We start from the raw sequence: 20,107 nt of genomic DNA, 5'->3' as shown, positions 1-20,107 counted from the left end.
TAATCACATCAATTCACGTATGGAGATAGAGATAAAGGCATTATGGTTATTCGATACGAATAAAGTTCGTAACTTTCAGAGAAAAACTTACCCTAAGAAAAACTTATGACCCCCCCTTCCCCAATTCCCCCCACCCCCCACCCCCCAAAAAAATACCCCCCCCCCCAAAACCCCGAAATATTTACGCCTGTTTCACAAAGGCCGACGTAAGTTTTTTTTTTCAATTTTTTTCGTATAATATACGTCTTTAATAGTCGTGACGTCATGTTGCATCACTTCATTCATAATTCTGTAAACATTCCCATTATCTGAATTTTGACAATGTCTACATTTATAGCCGTTAAGTTTGATTTTATCCCCACCTTTGTGAACATTAACTACCAAAACGATATATTCCTTATATATACTCTTACATTTTACTGTCAGTTGATGGATAACATGCTATTTCCATGCATGCCTTTTGTTTCCTAGTTTTGTGCTCTACATGCGGGGTGGCATGGTGCCCCACAAAGAAAGGCGTAAACAAAATTGAAATTCTGCAGCACCCAATTGAAGGCGTTAAGGCAAAATTATAGAATTTTAAAAGGAAAACTTTTTGACCACATCATCGAACTACAGAGTTTAGAAGAATATTTGTGAACGAAGTACGGGTCGGTAGTCATAGTGTAATGAAAACTAGCATATTGAGATTATTTTAGTTGAAGCCCCTTTTAAATACTATGTTGTAATGTAAATGTTGGCTTTCAACCGATATTCAACCATTGCTCGTGGCCCTAGAACTATTATCTCAGAGCTTCTGGTTTTATAAAATTCTCGGGTAATCCCCACACCTCACGCTGTCACGCGACTGTCTCATTATTATTATTATTATTATTATTACTCAATCTTGGACCCCCCTCTGCTCAAATTCCTGAAAACACCCGCCGCGTATTCCACTGCATGATATTAGCATGGGATATTTCTAACCTTACAGACATTGCTAGTGTAAACAATGGAATTAAAAAATGTCTCTACTGATAATATGATATACAGGATGACATGAGTCAATATAATTTTATTGATGGAAAGCTTTGGGCACACTGCAGATTGTATGCTATAAAGAGACACTGTCTGATTCTATGACCTTGTAGATTTCAGGCCTTCTGAAAATAGAAACATTAACTATTTAAATCTAGAGAGTTTTGTGAAAGGGGAATCTGTAATTTAAAATTCCATCGATCTTGCCATAAACCAAATTGACGGGCCTGTTTTAAATCAGTAATTTTAGACAACTGGTAAATGCTATAAACTTTGCCAGGTTAGTGATATTTAGCTGACGATGTGCTGCCATTGAAGTACAGTTTCTAGTGGATTATCTGATTTACAATATGCAAATTCAGAAAAGCCTATCAGAATGGTCAAAACTGTTGAATAAAAGAAAATAATACACAAATTACTGTAGCCAACAATTGTGTAATTATGTGGCAGCATCGCTTTAACTATGCAGAATGTTTACCATGTTGATTACATTCTGTCAATCAATAACACAAGTAATTGGATTTTATTATTTTTAGATCTCATCTTGCGTTATATATATATCGGTTTAATAAAGGAAAATAAATATTTTTTATTTCAATATAATTCACTGAGAATAGCAAATCACCTTCCATAAATTGTAATAGAACTCGTAAGTAGTACTTTGTAAGTAGTACATTTCGGCACTGCAATTTTACTCAAATTTTACTTTTCACACCATTTCAAACATGATTACGCCATTGTCGCCTACAAACTTTCTGCGAATTAGAGTGCATAGATCTTTATACGTTCAGAAAAATCGCCGCCTGTACCGAATAAATAATCATATCTGTAAAACTATGCTAAATATTGTATGACATTTTATGGCGTAAAATGGACGATAAAACTTATGAATGAAAATTCAACTGAAGGGAGATAAATCCACCGATATACCCATCACACTTTTCTGCACCAATCGGGCTAATGCAGACGGGTATTCGTCAGAACAGCGGCGTTACGAGCTATTCCAAGTTCGATTTCCAACTGTTAGGGGATCTTTAACGTTTAGCCAATGATATACACGAACCCTCACTGACAAAGGGGAACCAGACTGGAAAGTGATCTTTCTCTGCTTAGAGTTCTGGGCTCGTGACCCAGCGATCGAAGGATCTCTTTTTAACAGTACAATCGCGACTATGGGACGAAGGTTTACTTTAGCTTCTTAGGTGGAACAGCCACATCTAAAATTTGCTGAAGTGCCGTGGGTTCTTTTGCTCCTTCCTTATTCATCTTCCCAAAGAGTACGAACGAAACGAGCTTTTAGACAGTGCGGTGCGCCTTCTAGATATCTTACACAACGCCACCAAATCGGGTAGATACAACTATAGATACACATAACACATATTTACTATGGTTCTGTCGTTTCATTAAAGTTTCCGGTGAAACAAAAGAAAACAATGTTCTATTGATATTGGGCGAACATTCAGCGCACACAATAATAGATTTGGAGTATATCCATTTGGCCCGTAATAATGGCGCCACCCTTTTATTATACTTCCTCACTGCTACTCACGAAGGGCATGGAGACTTACACAATACTACCCAATACCACTCCGGTACTAGCTAAATATAAGCAAATATCACCACATATTACCTTAATATTGTGAAAAACTAGCATAATACTTCAATTATAAATATGAGTTAATTCGTGGAAAACCTGCAAAATATGTACGGCAAAAGTGATTGTCAATGTCTCGCTATTCCAGTCACCTCACTTGATTCCAACACTGACAACTATTAACCCATACTATCAACAACCAATCCATTTCTGTAAAATAATGAGCCAATATTACCCCAAAATGATAAAAGTAAAATTATTTGATTAACAACACGTTTGTTTTTGGAAAATTATTTATTCAATGTTTAGCCGTTCCATTTATCACTGATACACTATAAATACGTGACCCAGAGATGCATTCTCATTAGTTCAAGACCCTATAATAATAATACTAATAACTTTATTTCAAAAGGGTTGAAAATTAGGCCAATGGCCTTTCTTAGGAACACTGCCCTACAAAGTTCAATATCCAACATGTTCAGGTCTTGTCTGCGATATCACCTCGGTGGAAGCGGACGTAAAATACAACTAACACACACACACATGTTCAGGTTTTTGTCTGCGATATCACCTCGGTGGAAGCGGACGTAAAATACAACTAACTCATACACATGTTCAGGTTTGTCCAAGCTTTTTCACAGTTGTTCAAATTCCCATACACACGATAGGCCATTTTCCTGCGAATGTCATCATACAAATGTTGGATGGTGTTCTTGAACAAAAGTAGGAGCGTGTAAAATGGTTTTAACATGTGTTTGTATTTTATAGTTTTGTTCAGACAATGATTGGTATCCAAGCCCAGGAATCGTGGTTAAGGAATATTCTCGGTCGCACTTTACATGAAAAGTCAAATGAGTTCAGTAAAACTTGAATTTATCCTATCGTCCGGATAATATTTGGAGATTGTAACTTTGAGGAAACGTATGTGAAGAAATTCGACCCTAACAAACGATCGACTTCACACCTACAACATTATAGGCCGACCGTTTTAATCAGTCTACTGTAGGTTTTTAATGGAAATTTGCCAGGTGTACTCTAATTTCGAGTTCCAACTGTCAAAGGTTCTTTAACGTGCACGTTAATATGTAAACGGGACTTTCGTCTCATCCGAACGTTGTCCCTTACCTGGCCATACGTCCTGCACCAGTGACAAGCGGGAACCACACCGCGAAATCACCATGTCAAGTGTTGTTCATCACCATATTATGTTGTTTATTTGGCGAAGATCACCTAGGTAGGAATGTATATTGTATTTTGTATAAAAAACAAAAGATTGTCCTGTATCTACAACAGATTTTAACAGGCCTATAGGGCATTTGTTTCTATTTGTGTCCAATACGTATATTCATTTTCTATTTGTATATAGTACATATCGAAATAACTATGGCTGGGGCTATTTGCCACATGTGGTAAGACAATCCGGAGACTATTTGCCACATGTGACAAGTCTCATTTCATGTGGCACGGCTACAGACCACAATTATCAACCGATTTCAATGAAACTTACAGATTATAATAAGAGTATTAATATCTCAAACTAGCTTTCGGCCACTTCCGGTTAACGGTTTCCGAGATATTAGGTTACCACACATTTCATGTGGCACGGCTACAGACCACAATTATCAACCGATTTCAATGAAACTTACAGATTATAATAAGAGTATTAATATCTCAAACTAGCCAAAATTTCGGCTACTTCCGGTTAGCGGTTTACGAGATATCAGGTTACCACACATTTCATGTGGCACGGCTACAGACCATAATTATCAACCGATTTCAATGAAACTTACAGATTATAATAAGAGTATTAAGAGCTCAAACTAGCCAAAATTTCGGCCACTTCCGGTTAGCGGTTTACGAGATATCAGGTTACCACACATTTCATGTGGCACGGCTACAGACCACAATTATCAACCGATTTCAATGAAACTTACAGATTATAATAAGGGTATTAAGAGCTCAAACTAGCCAAAATTTCGGCCACTTCCGGTTAGCGGTTTCCGAGATATCAGGTTACCACACATTTCATGTGGCACGGCTACAGACCACAATTATTAACTGATTTCAATGAAACTTACAGATTATAATAAGAGTATTAATATCTCAAACTAGCCAAAATTTCGGCCACTTCCGGTTAACGGTTTCCGAGATATCAGGTTACCACACATTTCATGTGGCACGGCTACAGACCACAATAATCAACCGATTTCAATGAAACTTACAGATTATAATAAGAGTTTTAAGAGCTCAAACTAGCCAAAATTTCGGCCACTTCCGGCTAGCGGTTTCCGAGATATCAGGTTACCACACATTTCATGTGGCACGGCTACAGACCACAATTATCAACCGATTTTAATGAAACTTACAGATTATAATAACATTAATAATATCTCAAACTAGCCAAAATTTCGGCCACTTCCGGTTAGCGGTTTACGAGATATCAGGTTACCACACATTTCATGTGGCACGGCTACAGACCACAATTATCAACCGATTTCGATGAAACTTACAGATTATAATAAGAGTATTAATATCTCAAACTAGCCAAAATTTCGGCTACTTCCGGTTAGCGGTTTACGAGATATCAGGTTACCACACATTTCATGTGGCACGGCTACAGACCACAATTATCAACCGATTTCAATGAAACTTACAGATTATAATAAGAGTATTAAGAGCTCAAACTAGCCAAAATTTCGGCCACTTCCGGTTAGCGGTTTACGAGATATCAGGTTACCACACATTTCATGTGGCACGGCTACAGACCACAATTATCAACCGATTTCAATGAAACTTACAGATTATAATAAGAGTATTAAGAGCTCAAACTAGCCAAAATGTCGGCCACTTCCGGTTAGCGGTTTCCGAGATATCAGGTTACCACACATTTCATGTGGCACGGCTACAGACCACAATTATCAACTGATTTCAATGAAACTTACAGATTATAATAAGAGTATTAATATCTCAAACTAGCCAAAATTTCGGCCACTTCCGGTTAACGGTTTCCGAGATATCAGGTTACCACACATTTCATGTGGCACGGCTACAGACCACAATTATCAACCGATTTTAATGAAACTTACAGATTATAATAACATTAATAATATCTCAAACTAGCCAAAAATTCGGCCACTTCCGGTTAGCGGTTTACGAGATATCAGGTTACCACACATTTCATGTGGCACGGCTACAGACCACAATTATCAACCGATTTCAATGAAACTTACAGATTATAATAAGAGTATTAATATCTCAAACTAGCCAAAATTTCGGCTACTTCCGGTTAGCGGTTTACGAGATATCAGGTTACCACACATTTCATGTGGCACGGCTACAGACCACAATTATCAACCGATTTCAATGAAACTTACAGATTATAATAAGAGTATTAAGAGCTCAAACTAGCCAAAATTTCGGCCACTTCCGGTTAGCGGTTTACGAGATATCAGGTTACCACACATTTCATGTGGCACGGCTACAGACCACAATTATCAACCGATTTCAATGAAACTTACAGATTATAATAAGAGTATTAAGAGCTCAAACTAGCCAAAATTTCGGCCACTTCCGGTTAGCAGTTTACGAGATATCAGGTTACCACACATTTCATGTGGCACGGCTACAGACCACAATTATCAACCGATTTCAATGAAACTTAGAGATTATAATAAGAGTATTAATATCTCAAACTAGCCAAAATTTCGGCCACTTCCGGTTAGCGGTTTCCGAGATATCAGGTTACCACACATTTCATGTGGCACGGCTACAGACCACAATTATCAACCGATTTTAACGAAACTTACAGATTATAATAACATTAATAATATCTCAAACTAGCCAAAATTTCGGCCACTTCCGGTTAGCGGTTTCCGAGATATCAGGTTACCACACATTTCATGTGGCACGGCTACAGACCACAATTATCAACCGATTTCAATGAAACTTACAGATTATAATAAGAGTATTAATATCTCAAACTAGCCAAAATTTCGGCCACTTCCGGTTAACGGTTTCCGAGATATCAGGTTACCACACATTTCATGTGGCACGGCTACAGACCACAATAATCAACCGATTTCAATGAAACTTACAGATTATAATAAGAGTATTAAGAGCTCAAACTAGCCAAAATTTCGGCCACTTCCGGTTAGCGGTTTCCGAGATATCAGGTTACCACACATTTCATGTGGCACGGCTACAGACCACAATTATTTACCGATTTCAATGAAACTTACAGATTATAATAAGAGTATTAATATCTCAAACTAGCCAAAATTTCGGCCACTTCCGGTTAGCGGTTTACGAGATATCAGGTTACCACACATTTCATGTGGCACGGCTACAGACCACAATTATCAACCGATTTCAATGAAACTTACAGATTATAATAAGAGTATTAAGAGCTCAAACTAGCCAAAATTTCGGCCACTTCCGGTTAGCGGTTTACGAGATATCAGGTTACCACACATTTCATGTGGCACGGCTACAGACCACAATTATCAACCGATTTCAATGAAACTTACAGATTATAATAAGAGTATTATTATCTCAAACTAGCCAAAATTTCATGTGGCACGGCTACAGACCACAATTATCAACCGATTTCAATGAAACTTACAGATTATAATAAGAGTATTATTATCTCAAACTAGCCAAAATTTCGGCCACTTCCGGTTAGCGGTTTCCGAGATATCAGGTTACCACACATTTCATGTGGCACGGCTACAGACCACAATTATCAACCGATTTTAACGAAACTTACAGATTATAATAACATTAATAATATCTCAAACTAGCCAAAATATGTCGAAAACCGCTAACCGGAAGTGGCCGAAATTTTGGCTAGTTTGAGATATTATTAATGTTATTATAATCTTTAAGTTTTATTGAAATCGGTTGATAATTGTGGTCTGTAGCCGTGCCACATGAAATGTGTGGTAACCTGATATCTCAGAAACCGCTAACCGGAAGGGGCCGAAATTTTGGCTAGTTTGAGATATTATTAATGTTATTATAATCTGTAAGTTTCATTGAACTCGGTTGATAATTGTGGTCTGTAGCCGTGCCACATGAAATATGTGGTAACCTGATATCTCGGAAACCGCTAACCGGAAGTGGCCGAAATTTTGGCTAGTTTGAGATATTAAGACTCTTATTATAATCTGTAAGTTTCATTGAAATCGGTTGATAATTGTGGTCTGTAGCCGTGCCACATGAATTGTGTGGTAACCTGATATCTCCGAAACCGCTAACCGGAAGTGGCCGAAATTTTGGCTAGTTTGAGATATTATTAATGTTATTATAATCTGCAAGTTTCATTGAAATCGGTTGATAATTGGGGTCTGTAGCCGTGCCACATGAAATGTGTGGTAACCTGATATCTCGGAAACCGCTAACCGGAAGTGGCCGAAATTTTGGCTATTTTGAGATATTATTAATGTTATTATAATCTGTAAGTTTCATTGAAATCGGTTGATAATTGTGGTCTGTAGCCGTGCCACATGAATTGTGTGGTAACCTGATATCTCCGAAACCGCTAACCGGAAGTGGCCGAAATTTTGGCTATGCTGAGATATTATTAATGTTATTATAATCTGTAAGTTTCATTGAAATCGGTTGATAATTGTGGTCTGTAGCCGTGCCACATGAATTGTGTGGTAGCCTGATATCTCCGAAACCGCTAACCGGAAGTGGCCGAAATTTTGGCTAGTTTGAGATATTACTAATGTTATAATAATCTGTAAGTTTCATTAAAATCAGTTGATAATTGTGGTCTGTAGCCGTGCCACATAAAATGTGTGGTAACCTGATATCTCGGAAACCGCTAACCGGAAGTGGCCGAAATTTTGGCTAGTTTGAGATATCATTAATGTTATTATAAGCTGTACGTTTCATTGAAATCGGTTGATAATTGTGGTCTGTAGCCGTGCCACATAAAATGTGTGGTAACCTGATATCTCGGAAACCGCTAACCGGAAGTGGCCGAAATTTTGGCTATTTTGAGATATTATTAATGTTATTATAATCTGTAAGTTTCATTGAAATCGGTTAATAATTGTGGTCTGTAGCCGCAGGGCTATTTTGACATTCTTGCTTACCACATGTGGCAAATAGCCACTGCCAATAACTATTTTATGTTCAAGGTCCATTTCCAGTGGATTTCACGGAAGAAAGTTATGAATCCTTTACTTATTTTAACTAATAACTTGTGTCATCAAGTCCATTCGAAACGGTTTTTTTTGTTGGTGGGGGGGGGGCGAATGGTTAGCACGTGCGCCCTGTATCATAAGGTCTGTCATTGAGTCAACTGACGTGGTTTCGATTCCCCGGTTGTACGTAGGGTCGCCTGTCCAACCTCGGGAATTTCTCCCGGTCCTCCAGTTTCCTACTAAAGACCCTTACGCACAAGCACATGATTGAAATAAAACTGAATGATGTGTTAGTCCCGAAATGACCTAGTTTGAATCGACGAAACGTGCATGAATATGGTTTTATAAATGTAACTGGGATGAAAAATGAGGACCCGAGTGCACGTAAAAGAACCCAGTTGGAATTCGATGAGTAGGTCGTAGCGCCGATGTCCGGGCAAAATTTCCCTCATAGCACACTGCATTGCATTTCAATATAAATGTAACCACTCGGAATTCATTAGAAGCTCAATCCACTTAACCCTAGTCTAGATCTTATATCGCGAACCATGCTCTATCGCAGCTTGCGGGGATGACGTCAATTATTAAGCTTTGGTAACCGAGTCTCACGAAGCTAAATGCAGACTCATGATATATCAAATTCAATTCGCCTCATGATCTCTTCAGCATATATGTACATCATAATCACCCTAAAGACTTCTTCGACTTCAGCGAAATCATGAATAAGATTGTCAAAAACACTAGTTTTATATATATTTTTAACGGTGTTTGTTCTCTATTATTCCGACGATCTCTTATGATAAGCGCGGAGGGTGGTGTTTTTATCCGGGAGATAAGCCAGAATGCATCAATTCACGTCCACTTTTACCCCAGGCCCACCACTTTAAATGCCTTAAAATACCTTGCAAATGAATCATTAGTGGGGTGTATTTTCGACAGGTAACATATTAAGCTAACATCTGAAACCAATGTGGTCATTATGATAGCAGTTTGTTGTCACTGACAATCTAACTTACGCGGGGCTTTAATGTTGAAACAATGATAGCAAAACAATTTTGTTCTCAAATTTTCGTTTGTCTCGATAATCCAGTCAGATCATCCTGTATAGAAGTAATATACTACCTAATATTCCCATGACCTATATTATACGCTTTCGTAGCATATAGCTATTTTTCGGTCTAGACGCACACAGGCGTATTTTATAATTCATTTAAAAAGAAAATTGTTTAAAATTTGGAATTGAATTCCAAAATCTTCAGAAATGCTTATTAGATCTACTTGGAATTTCCAAAAATCTATTCAGAAAATCTGTGTCTATTGAAGTAGTTTCCCCTAGTCAGTGGTGCAGGTTGAAGGGTCTGGCATGGAAACGGTTACTACCCCAACCAGTCTTTTAACTTGAATTTGTGTTTAAAAACCACCAGAAACAACGTGTAGATTTTATCCCATATTTTCTGATTTCGTGGAAAGTGTGAACAAGAATATACCTATGTCTTTAAAGATAAAAACTATTTTCAAGATTTCAATTAATTCGTCCTGCCAGTCTGAAAATGTTTGTGACAGTAAAGTGTTGGGTAACATTCCTGTATCTCTATATAAACTATACACATATATCAACATGTATCTATATTTACTAGAAAAATCATATCAATTTTAATTACATTAATATAAACACTGCCACAATACAAAATAGATTTATTGTTTGAGATAAGATGAGTATGCTTTACTCGTCTAAATATAGCCCGTTCGATAAAAATTGGAACAATAACCTCTTTTGCAGAGATAAAGAGAACGAAATGGAATTAATGTCCACTCAATACAAACTAGGTCATTTCGGGATTAACGTCTAATAAGCTTGTGCGTATCTGTCTGGGGCAGTTCACGCAAAGAAGAGAACCCGGTGAAACCTCACGAGGTTGGTAAAGTGACCCTATTTCTCGTCATTTGATTCAATGTTATTATATAAAGCAAACGCGTTAGATAACTCTGTCTATGCTTAGCTGAAAAAGTCCGGTTTCGTTGAAGAATTAAACCTGACGCACATTAACATGATGATATACTAAAACCCTGTCCCGTGTGGCGACTCCTCCGATGATGACCGATTACAAGTAATTCGAATACAGTGGGCTATGGGGTAAATTTTGTCCGGACAGCGGCACTACGGCTATTCTAATTTCGAATCCAAACTGTCCAGTGTTCTGAAACATAGACGCCAATGTGTACACGGGACCACGGCTTTTAGTCCCATCTAAACAACTAGACACTATTTCTTGTCAGGCACTCCTAGTTAGCGAACCAGTGTCTTACTAAGCTACAGCGGCTCCCGCGATTTGACGAACCGATTAACGGACAGAGGGTGACGATAATATTTGACCTTGTTCAATTCTGCTGGACACGAAAATTACCTATTTGCCTAGGGCTTGAATACTGATCAGTCAAACAGCTTCCAATAATAAACACGTACTTTCTAAAAAGATTAGATCTGATTTTATTATCAACTAATAGCAATTTTAGATCATTTTATTCATACAAATATTAATTTGGGGCACTTTTTGAAATACTGTAATATTCTGAGAAATGCCCCAGCAACATAAAAGCCTAAATAGATAAAAGCAATGCAATGTTAAGATTAGAATAAAGAGGCGCAATGTTGACGCAGTAGGAAGAGAAATAATCGTTATCGGATTATTTTATCGCTATGTAGGACGGAGGGAATAACAAGGACTATGCCTAGCCGATCAGATGGACCCCCCCCCCCCTTGGTTCCTCGTACAAGTTGGCGGCACGCAAGATAACCCTTGACAGTTAGAATTCAATGCTGTTCGAGCAAAATTTCCCTCACACCGTATGGTGTATCTTCAGAGGGCCTGACAATGACAGCTGTCTAGTCCTTCGGATGAGACGGAAAACCGAGGTTCCTTGTACACATTGGCGTGCACGTAAAAGATCCCTTGGCAGTTGGAATTCGATATAAGAGTAGGCGATAGTGCCGCTGCCCGGGCAAAATTTCCCTCATAGCACACTGTATGGCGTATGCCCGTCTTCATTAGCCCAGTATAGGAGCAGAACAGTAGGACGTTAAACCCCATTTCATTTCATTTCTTTAGACCGGTAGGTGTAGAAAAGTCAGACGTTTCATTCATTCGTCGTTGTTTGTTGTTTGAACATATCTTTAATATAATCTGTTGTAAAATATTCAATATAAATGTATTTTAATGTATATTAATTTTATTAATATAAAAATATAAAAATTTACTTCTAAAATATATTTATCTAATCAAAAGTTATTTATCGATGAGTTAAACATCTTTTAATCTATTTTAAAATATCAAATCTATATGTACATTGTATATTAATTTTTATCAAAATATAAATATACATACAAAATATGTTTATCTCATCAAACGTCGTTCTGATAAATTAGAACATAAAATTAAACATCATGAAGACATAAAAGTACAATAATAATATATATTTACATGTTTTCGTTCTATTAAAACAGTATCATTGTTTGCAATAAATATAGTTACATTAATCCTGGATTTACTCCAATACTTTACAATTGTTGTTAGCCTTGGTATAAAACAATATAAAAAAACATTTATTAGCATAGTATTGGCTAATATTGTGTTCAAAACAGAGTATGCTTATTCTTTCTGAAACGCACACTTCTTCACTGCCGTGAGATCAGTCAGACCAGCTGCTTCTTAAAATATCATCGATTTAAATATCCATTATTTAACTCACAGAAAACAATTATCAACGTCTCAGAATTGCCAGTAGACTTCATTTTATAAATAGAGCCAATTATAAAAAAGGTGCAACATAACGCTATGTATAGGTTTACCGGGTGAAAACAGTGTCAATTTTTAAACTAACCACAGCACTTTTAATCCGAATCCAAAAGTTTCACAGCGGCCATAGTGGCAAATCCTACACCAGCAATAAATATGTTCCATATACCACGCCCGTGTGTAAAAGCCTCTTTCAATATTTCGAAGAAAGTCACATATAGAAATGTTCCAGACGCGACTCCTTGTAGCACTGCTGCTGTCATAGTTTGTGCTGCTTCATTTATATTAGCTGACGTAACCAAAATTCCAAGACCTATCCCGATTGGGGACATAATAGAAAACAGTGCGACAAGAATTGCAGCTGTTCGGAAACGTCGTGTATATGCCTGGAACAGTTGAAGACCAAGACAGAATGCTACCAAAGCTTTGTGTATACTGATAGCAGCTAAAACCTGCCACACGTCGGTATCCATGTCTTGAAGACCAATTGCCAAACCGTCAAAAATTGTATGGAAGGACAATGCGACCAGCAACAAAACTGCACGTACGGTGGATGTTTTTGCTAACTGGTCAAAGTCATGACCATGCTCATGGTTATGTGCATGATGGAGAATATTTGTTACGTTAGGGGTAACAACTTCCCCCGTTCTTGGATGAGCTGTATGATTATCACTGTTGTTGTTATTATTGTTTGTGCTAATATCTCCTGTGTACGTATGATTAACTAGAGTTATCCCATTTGATCTAGGAGCCTGTTCGACTACGGGGCGCTTTGATTGGTTTTCAGTAATAGCACCGTAAGCTAGTGTACTCACAGACGGGTGTGCATTTGGATCCATAAAAGCTCCGTTTACCTCTCCGTCTGGGGCGGTCACCGTTGAATTTTGCTTCGGTTTCCCGTCTTCCAGAACGATGCTAGTTGATTCGTGAAGACATAGCTCAGCAACAAAATCCACCAACACAATGGCAAAAAATCCCACAGCGACTATTACTTCGAACAAAGGATACTTTATTTCTTCCAGATCGTACAGTGTGAAGGCTTCCTCGAGTTCCTCTCTACCTTCATCCATGAGATGTAGCAGACATGCTCCCAAAAATACCCCCCCAGAGAAAGCATTAAACACTGATAGGATTATGTCCCCTCGTCTCCCAAGGCCTTGGGCCCTATTTCTACGCCTAATAATGAAGTATGGGAGACTTCCTAATATTAAAGAAATCACTAGCACTATAATCAGAGAAATCAATTTAGCGACTAAAATTGCCTCCATATTTGGTGTTAAACAATATTAGTAAAAGTAGATTTTACCGAAACTATCCTCGTAGTAACTGTCCTAATGTATGATGGACGTTTTAGTTTGCTCTGTAGATACGTTCGCTATACCATTGGATAGTCTGAAAGGGAAAAAAAGATCGTATTTATGTACCTTTTATACAACCAACCATGAAAGCTATTAGTGATGTTGGTATGACTCGAAAGATAATAGAATGTGCAATGTGAAACATACATATCTTACAGACTTTGGTTGGTCAAGTACATGTGAATCATGTGAGATAAGGGCAATCTGATATCATGTTAGACTCAGTCTTCAAGTACATTGTATCTAGATTTGACAACCGCTTTAATGACAGATTGTAGGTATACATTTAAGAAATTCACCATCTAGATAAATGAATTGCACAAGAGATTTAAGATATAAATTTAAGAAATCCAGTCAGTATGTTACAGGTAAAATTAGTGGTACTATAAATTTAAATTTACTTCCACGGTAATGCGACTCTTTATTTTTCTCTTTTCCAATATTATAGCAACCACCCCAACCTGGTATCTCGTCAGGCTGTTAGCCGAGTGGCTGGATCATCTGGTCTAAGTTATAGCAAACATAATCTCGTTTTCACATAGCAAGTTTTCAAAATATGACAGTCAACATGTGAAGGCACAGTCAGGGGTGGATCCAGGAATTTTTGCAGGAGGGGGGGGGGGGGTGCCCGGTACCTGAGACAATGTATCTTTGGGGAGTGGGTCCCCCGTCCTTGAAACTTTTTGAGAAATACATGGCTACTATCGTCATTTTGGCGTATATACATCCAACACCCCGTTTTTATTATGAATTAATACCAGGACATTGTGATTCAATTTCATTGATGCAAAGCATTAATTGTGGAAAATGAAATGGGTTTTAACGTCCTACTGTTCTGCTCCGAACTGGGCTAATGAAGACGGGCATACGCCATACAGCTTCTTACCCACTTAGCCACGTGATCCCCCATTAATTGTGGTATCACATATCATTACTTAGCACTTTGAATACCACTCCCATCCCACCATATGATGATAAAGGATAAAGCACACGACCGTGACATATTTCTCATAAAAATTTTAATTTTACAAATTTTTTATGTAACAGAACCCCCCCCCCCCCCACTTTGAACCGCCCCTGACATCTAAAGTACACAGGCACGTTATCTTCCGAAAGCTATTTCTAGATAACACTACGAACACATTACAGAGTTGTTAAGTAACTTATATAACTCAAGTTTTATATTTAATCCGTTTTCTTTTCATACATAATGTTTCTGCCAATAATTCGTAACATTGATTTATTATACTCGGACAACTCATTACGGGGATATATACCTCTTATGGGTCGCATAAATAACGTGTGGTAACAATGTTATCAATATTCAAATTAGAATGTATTCAACTCCGACAACCCATTGCTGGGATACATATATACCTTTTATGAGTCACATAAATGACGTGTGGTAACAATGGTATTTTAGATGAAAAAAAACATATTCTAGCACTATATCTGACTTGAAAATATTAAAGTTCTACAGTGCGATAGTGTTAACGTTGGGACTAAAAGCAATTTGCATCGTCACTAGTCCCAAGAATACAACAAACATTTGCTAACCCTCCGAACTCTACAAATAATCGGTGATGCCATAATATATTTTATAAAGAGGGTTAGCATGCCCTACCCCATGCCACTTCTAGCTATTATCCGGAAGAACAGGTTTACCTTAGTAAATAAATATATACAAAATACTTACACAATATCAGTAATAATTATTCCACTATGTAAAACTATAAAACCAATGCCCCAATGTTGTTCGTTGACAGTGGAAATCATGCCCACCAAATTGCAATTGAAAGAATCGTGGCTACATTTTCAAATGTATTAATCCGTGTATTGTTCAACAACAAAAGAAAACTTGTAAATGACAAGTAAGAAACAAAACACAGAGTGTTATAATACATAAAGACGGAGCGATTCACATGACTTTAAGATAAGTAAAAAGCCTTAAGTGTCGTTGCACAGCACGCACCTAATCATCACTGTCTTTATCATTAAGACAGGTTCACAGTTTACTCCACACACAAGTTGACCTTTATGGCAAAAAATGGCCGAGGTAATTAGATTCTAACGTGTTTTGTGACCCCAAGGTATATATACATGTACGTAGCTAATTACGTGTACAGCTGTCAATCAGTAATTTTTAAAAAAAATTTATTAGTGGATATTCGTTTAGTACATACTAAATCACAGTAATTAATTTTTACTCATCTTGTTATGAATATTTTAATCTATCAGTATATAAATATACTTATGATATGGATCTCTATAATTTAGCTGTCTGCGATATATCACCCTTCAGTAGAAGTGGGTATTAAACTCTACAAACAACCTATAGTTTAGATTAAAATAAAATGTTGGATTGGGTCAATTCGATTAGTGGTAGGTCAAACCCGACCTCTTGACATGGCAATAACCTGTTTCCTTAGGGCTAAGGTCCTAATCAGTAATCGTCTTCAACAGCAAGGATGGAGCAGAAAAGTATGGAAGTCGAGAGTTAACAACGAGAACGCAAGAGATAATAATTGCGAAGCCATGAAGCCGAATCACTTCCTATTAGCCTTGTGCCTTCGTGCATAGCGAAGCGATGCCGCAACAGGATGAGATTAGAACGATTTGTAGCTTCTTTTTGGCTTCGCCTTCGCACTGATTTAACGCGGAGGCTTCCATACTAATCAGTCACATATAACATACCTGTATTTTTAACGCGTGCAGTCAATCACACGATAAGATACCTAAAAAAATAAAAAAATAAATAAAATAAAAACAAACCAGCAAATAAATCAAAACTAATAACTCAATGAAATGTTCAAATAAAAACAAGTACTACGTTAACCCTGTAGAAATAAAACCAGATTTGATTTCGTTATCATTGTAACAAATCAAAACGTTTTGTATTCATCTTATCATTCGGCATAAATTAGGCACTACCCCATTAATCATGTGTTATTCAATGAGATTATGTTGAAAATTTTCGCCCATTTTCACATTTAGGAACGTCTTTGTTGTTGATAAACGTTATCTATACAATTACACAGCTCTTACGCAACGTCTGTATGCTTGTAATCATGTGATCTGATACACAATTGATTAAACGATGAGTTAAACATCTTTAATTTGAAATATCAAATTTATTTCTTTTTTTCAGAATAAAGATATCCATATAAATATATATTAAGGTAGATAAAGTACGCGTACTTTTATGTTTACGGTAGATAAATACATAAATAAATAAAAAAAATACACTAAGTTAAAAATATCAACCACTTTACTTCATTCTGATATACATCAAATCATAAATTGGCTATCTGCTCTTTATCGAGCGTCATCAGATGCTATAATGTATGTGTATAATTTATCAATATAGAACTATACTTATAAAATGTATTTATTTTATATATACAAAGACATTTGGATTAAAAATGACATTAAACATGAAAGTTTTTACGATAAAATTTTTTTTATTATTCCGAGAGTTCAGCTTTAATCCAATACTTTACAAAGGTTGCTAGCTTCGGATGTTTGTTTCGTTTCAAACCCATGTTTTATTAGCACATATTGGCGAGTCTTGCGTTCTACACAGAGTATGATTATTCTTTCTGAAACATCTGATGCCACTCCACTACCTATTCAGTATCTATTTCATATATTTGTTTCATGCCAGAGATGTTCACTCAGTTGTATTAATATCCACCATTCGATAAAAATAACGACTGTATTTAGAAAATTGGTTAAAACTGTAACTGTAATTTGCAAATATCGTAACGTAATTTGTGTTAACCCCATGTAGTAAATTTGACTTGGAACGAGAATGCTGCCTGTCAGGTTGGCTATTTTTATCACCTACAGAAATATGTCAACCACCTTTGTTACAAAGGTCCAGCGTATGTAAAATGGCCAATTTTAAATTACACTACGACGGCACTTTTAATCGGAATCCAAAAGTTTTACAGCGGCCATGGCGGCAAATCCTACACCAGCAATAAATATGTTCCATATACCACGGCCGTGTGTAAAAGCCTCTTTCAATATTTCGAAGAAAGTCACATATAAAAATGTTCCAGACGCCACTCCTTGTAGCACTGCTGCTGTCATAGTTTGTGCTGCTTCATTTATATTAGCTGACGTCACCAAAATTCCAAGACCTATCCCGATGGGGGACATAATAGAAAACAGTGCGACAAGAATGGCAGCTGTTCGGAAACGTCGTGTATATGCCTGGAACAGTTGAAGACCAAGACAGAATGCTACCAAAGCTTTGTGTATACTGATAGCAGCTAAAACCTGCCATACGTCGGTATCCATGTCTTGAAGACCAATTGCCAGACCGTCAAAAATTGTATGGAAGGACAATGCGATCAGCAACAAAACTGCACGTACGGTGGATGTTTTAGTTAACTGGTCAATATGAGCATGGTGGAGATTGTTTGTAACGTTAGATCTGGCGACTTCATCTGTTATTGAAGGAGCTCTATGATTATCACTGCTGTTGTTATCACTGTATATGATAGCATCACCATTGTACGTATGATTAGTGAGAGTTACCCCTTTTGATTCAGGAGGGCGAAAAACTACGGGGTGCTTAGATTGGTTTTCAGTAATACCAACACACGATAGTGTACTCACGGACAGATGTGTATTTGGATCCACAAAAGCTCCGTTTACCTCTCCGTCTGGAGCGGTTACTGTTGCATTTGACTTACGGTTTTCGACTTCCAAAGTGATGCTAGTCGATTCATGCAAACATAGCTCGGCAACAAAATCCACTAATACGATGGCAAAAAATCCCACAGCGACGATTACATCGAACAAAGGATATTTCATATCCACTAGATCGTACAGTTTGAAAGCTTCCTCGAGTTCCTCTCTGCCTTCATCCATTAGATGGAGTAGAGATGTTCCTAGAAATACACCCCCAGAGAAGGCATTAAACACAGATAAGATTATGTCCCCTCGTCTCCCAAGACCCTGGACTCTCTTTCTACGCTTAATAATCAAATATGGAAGATTCCCTAATATTAACGAAATCAATAGTACTATAACCAGAGAAATTAATTTAGCGTCTAAAATTGCCTCCATGCTTAATATTTGATGTTCCAGGTTGTTAGTAGACTGGCAATTTGTAGGTTTCTCCGAAATCTATCCAATTTTTCTATTTCCCCATAAATCCAAAACATAAAGTTCGCTATCTTTTACGTTCGTGTGTATGTACTACATTTTGTCTTGCTCTTTAGTTTTTTCTTCTTAATATCTGCTTCTGAAAGGAAAACATTCCAGGTATAAGCATTGATGGTATGACCGAAAGATAATAGAATTTGCAATGTGAAACATACATATTATACATATCTAACAGACTTTGGTTGGCCCCAGACTTACTAACTACCCCCCCCCCCCCCGACGGTGTTAAGGAATTATATGATCTTAACAAGAACAAAAAGGAGATCACCATAATACCATTTTCAAACTGGTATGATGAGGACATTAAGAAAGTCAAGATAGAACGCAGGGTTGTAAAACGCCGATGGCGTGGGTTCAATCTGGAGGTTCACAAGTAAAAAAAGAAACAACTTTTTATGGAATGCTTAAGCCCCTTGTTGTATTGACTGCATTTCTTCTATTGGCAATGCCTCTATGAATTTCAATAGGTTTATGCAATCTCTGCTCGATGTTCAGTCAAACTCAAAACATCCTGATAAAACTACCTTTTCTAATTTCTTTATGTCTAAGACTTCAAAAATAAGAAGTTTGTTGGGCAATATAAGTAATAATTATTAAAGTTAAATAAATACAGAATACTTACACAATATCAGTAATAATTATTTAATATTTATAAATAAATGTATATAAATATCAGTAATAATTATTCTACAAAGTAAAACTTATCCTCGAATACTGTTTGACACTGGTAATATTCCCACCAAATTGCAATTAAATAAATTGTGGCTACATTTTTAAATAAATTATTCCGTGTATTGTTCAACAACAAAAGAAAACTTGTGAATGACAAGTAAGAACGAAACTAACAATGTCATAATGCTAAAAAAAATGAGCGATTCACATGACTTTAAGATAAGTAAAAAGCCTTAAGTGTGGTTACACAGCACGCATCAGAATCGTCAGCGTGTTTAGTATTAAGACATGTTCACAGTTTACTCCACTCATAAGTTTACTGTTGTGGCAAACCATTATATT

The 20,107-nt window shown here is 36.9% G+C and overlaps 2 protein-coding genes across 2 annotated transcripts; both read right to left on the bottom strand.

Moving 5' to 3' along the window:
* Positions 1-11,269: 11,269 nt before the first annotated feature.
* Positions 11,270-16,027, bottom strand: LOC126823776 (zinc transporter ZIP1). Its single transcript, XM_050552751.2, has 2 exons — positions 15,612-16,027; positions 11,270-13,949 (listed from the first exon to the last, which is right to left on the bottom strand). Exon 2 carries the CDS (start codon positions 13,823-13,825, stop codon positions 12,653-12,655), a length of 1,173 nt encoding a protein of 390 aa, XP_050408708.2. The 5' UTR covers positions 13,826-13,949; positions 15,612-16,027; the 3' UTR covers positions 11,270-12,652.
* A 1,138-nt stretch (positions 16,028-17,165) lies between these two features.
* LOC126823777 (protein zntD) lies at positions 17,166-19,841 on the bottom strand. Its single transcript, XM_050552752.2, has 2 exons — positions 19,716-19,841; positions 17,166-19,172 (listed from the first exon to the last, which is right to left on the bottom strand). Exon 2 carries the CDS (start codon positions 18,992-18,994, stop codon positions 17,843-17,845), a length of 1,152 nt encoding a protein of 383 aa, XP_050408709.2. The 5' UTR covers positions 18,995-19,172; positions 19,716-19,841; the 3' UTR covers positions 17,166-17,842.
* Positions 19,842-20,107: the final 266 nt, after the last annotated feature.

The sequence above is a fragment of the Patella vulgata genome, chromosome 6, assembly GCF_932274485.2.
Source record: "Patella vulgata chromosome 6, xgPatVulg1.2, whole genome shotgun sequence".
Classification (NCBI taxonomy): domain Eukaryota; kingdom Metazoa; phylum Mollusca; class Gastropoda; family Patellidae; genus Patella; species Patella vulgata.
This window is presented reverse-complemented; position numbering and strand designations above follow the sequence as displayed.

Excerpts from the sequence above, each read along its gene's own strand:
- LOC126823776 (XM_050552751.2), bottom strand. The coding sequence starts at position 13,825 with ATGGAGGCAATTTTAGTCGCTAAATTGATTTCTCTGATTATAGTGCTA.
- LOC126823777 (XM_050552752.2), bottom strand. The coding sequence starts at position 18,994 with ATGGAGGCAATTTTAGACGCTAAATTAATTTCTCTGGTTATAGTACTA.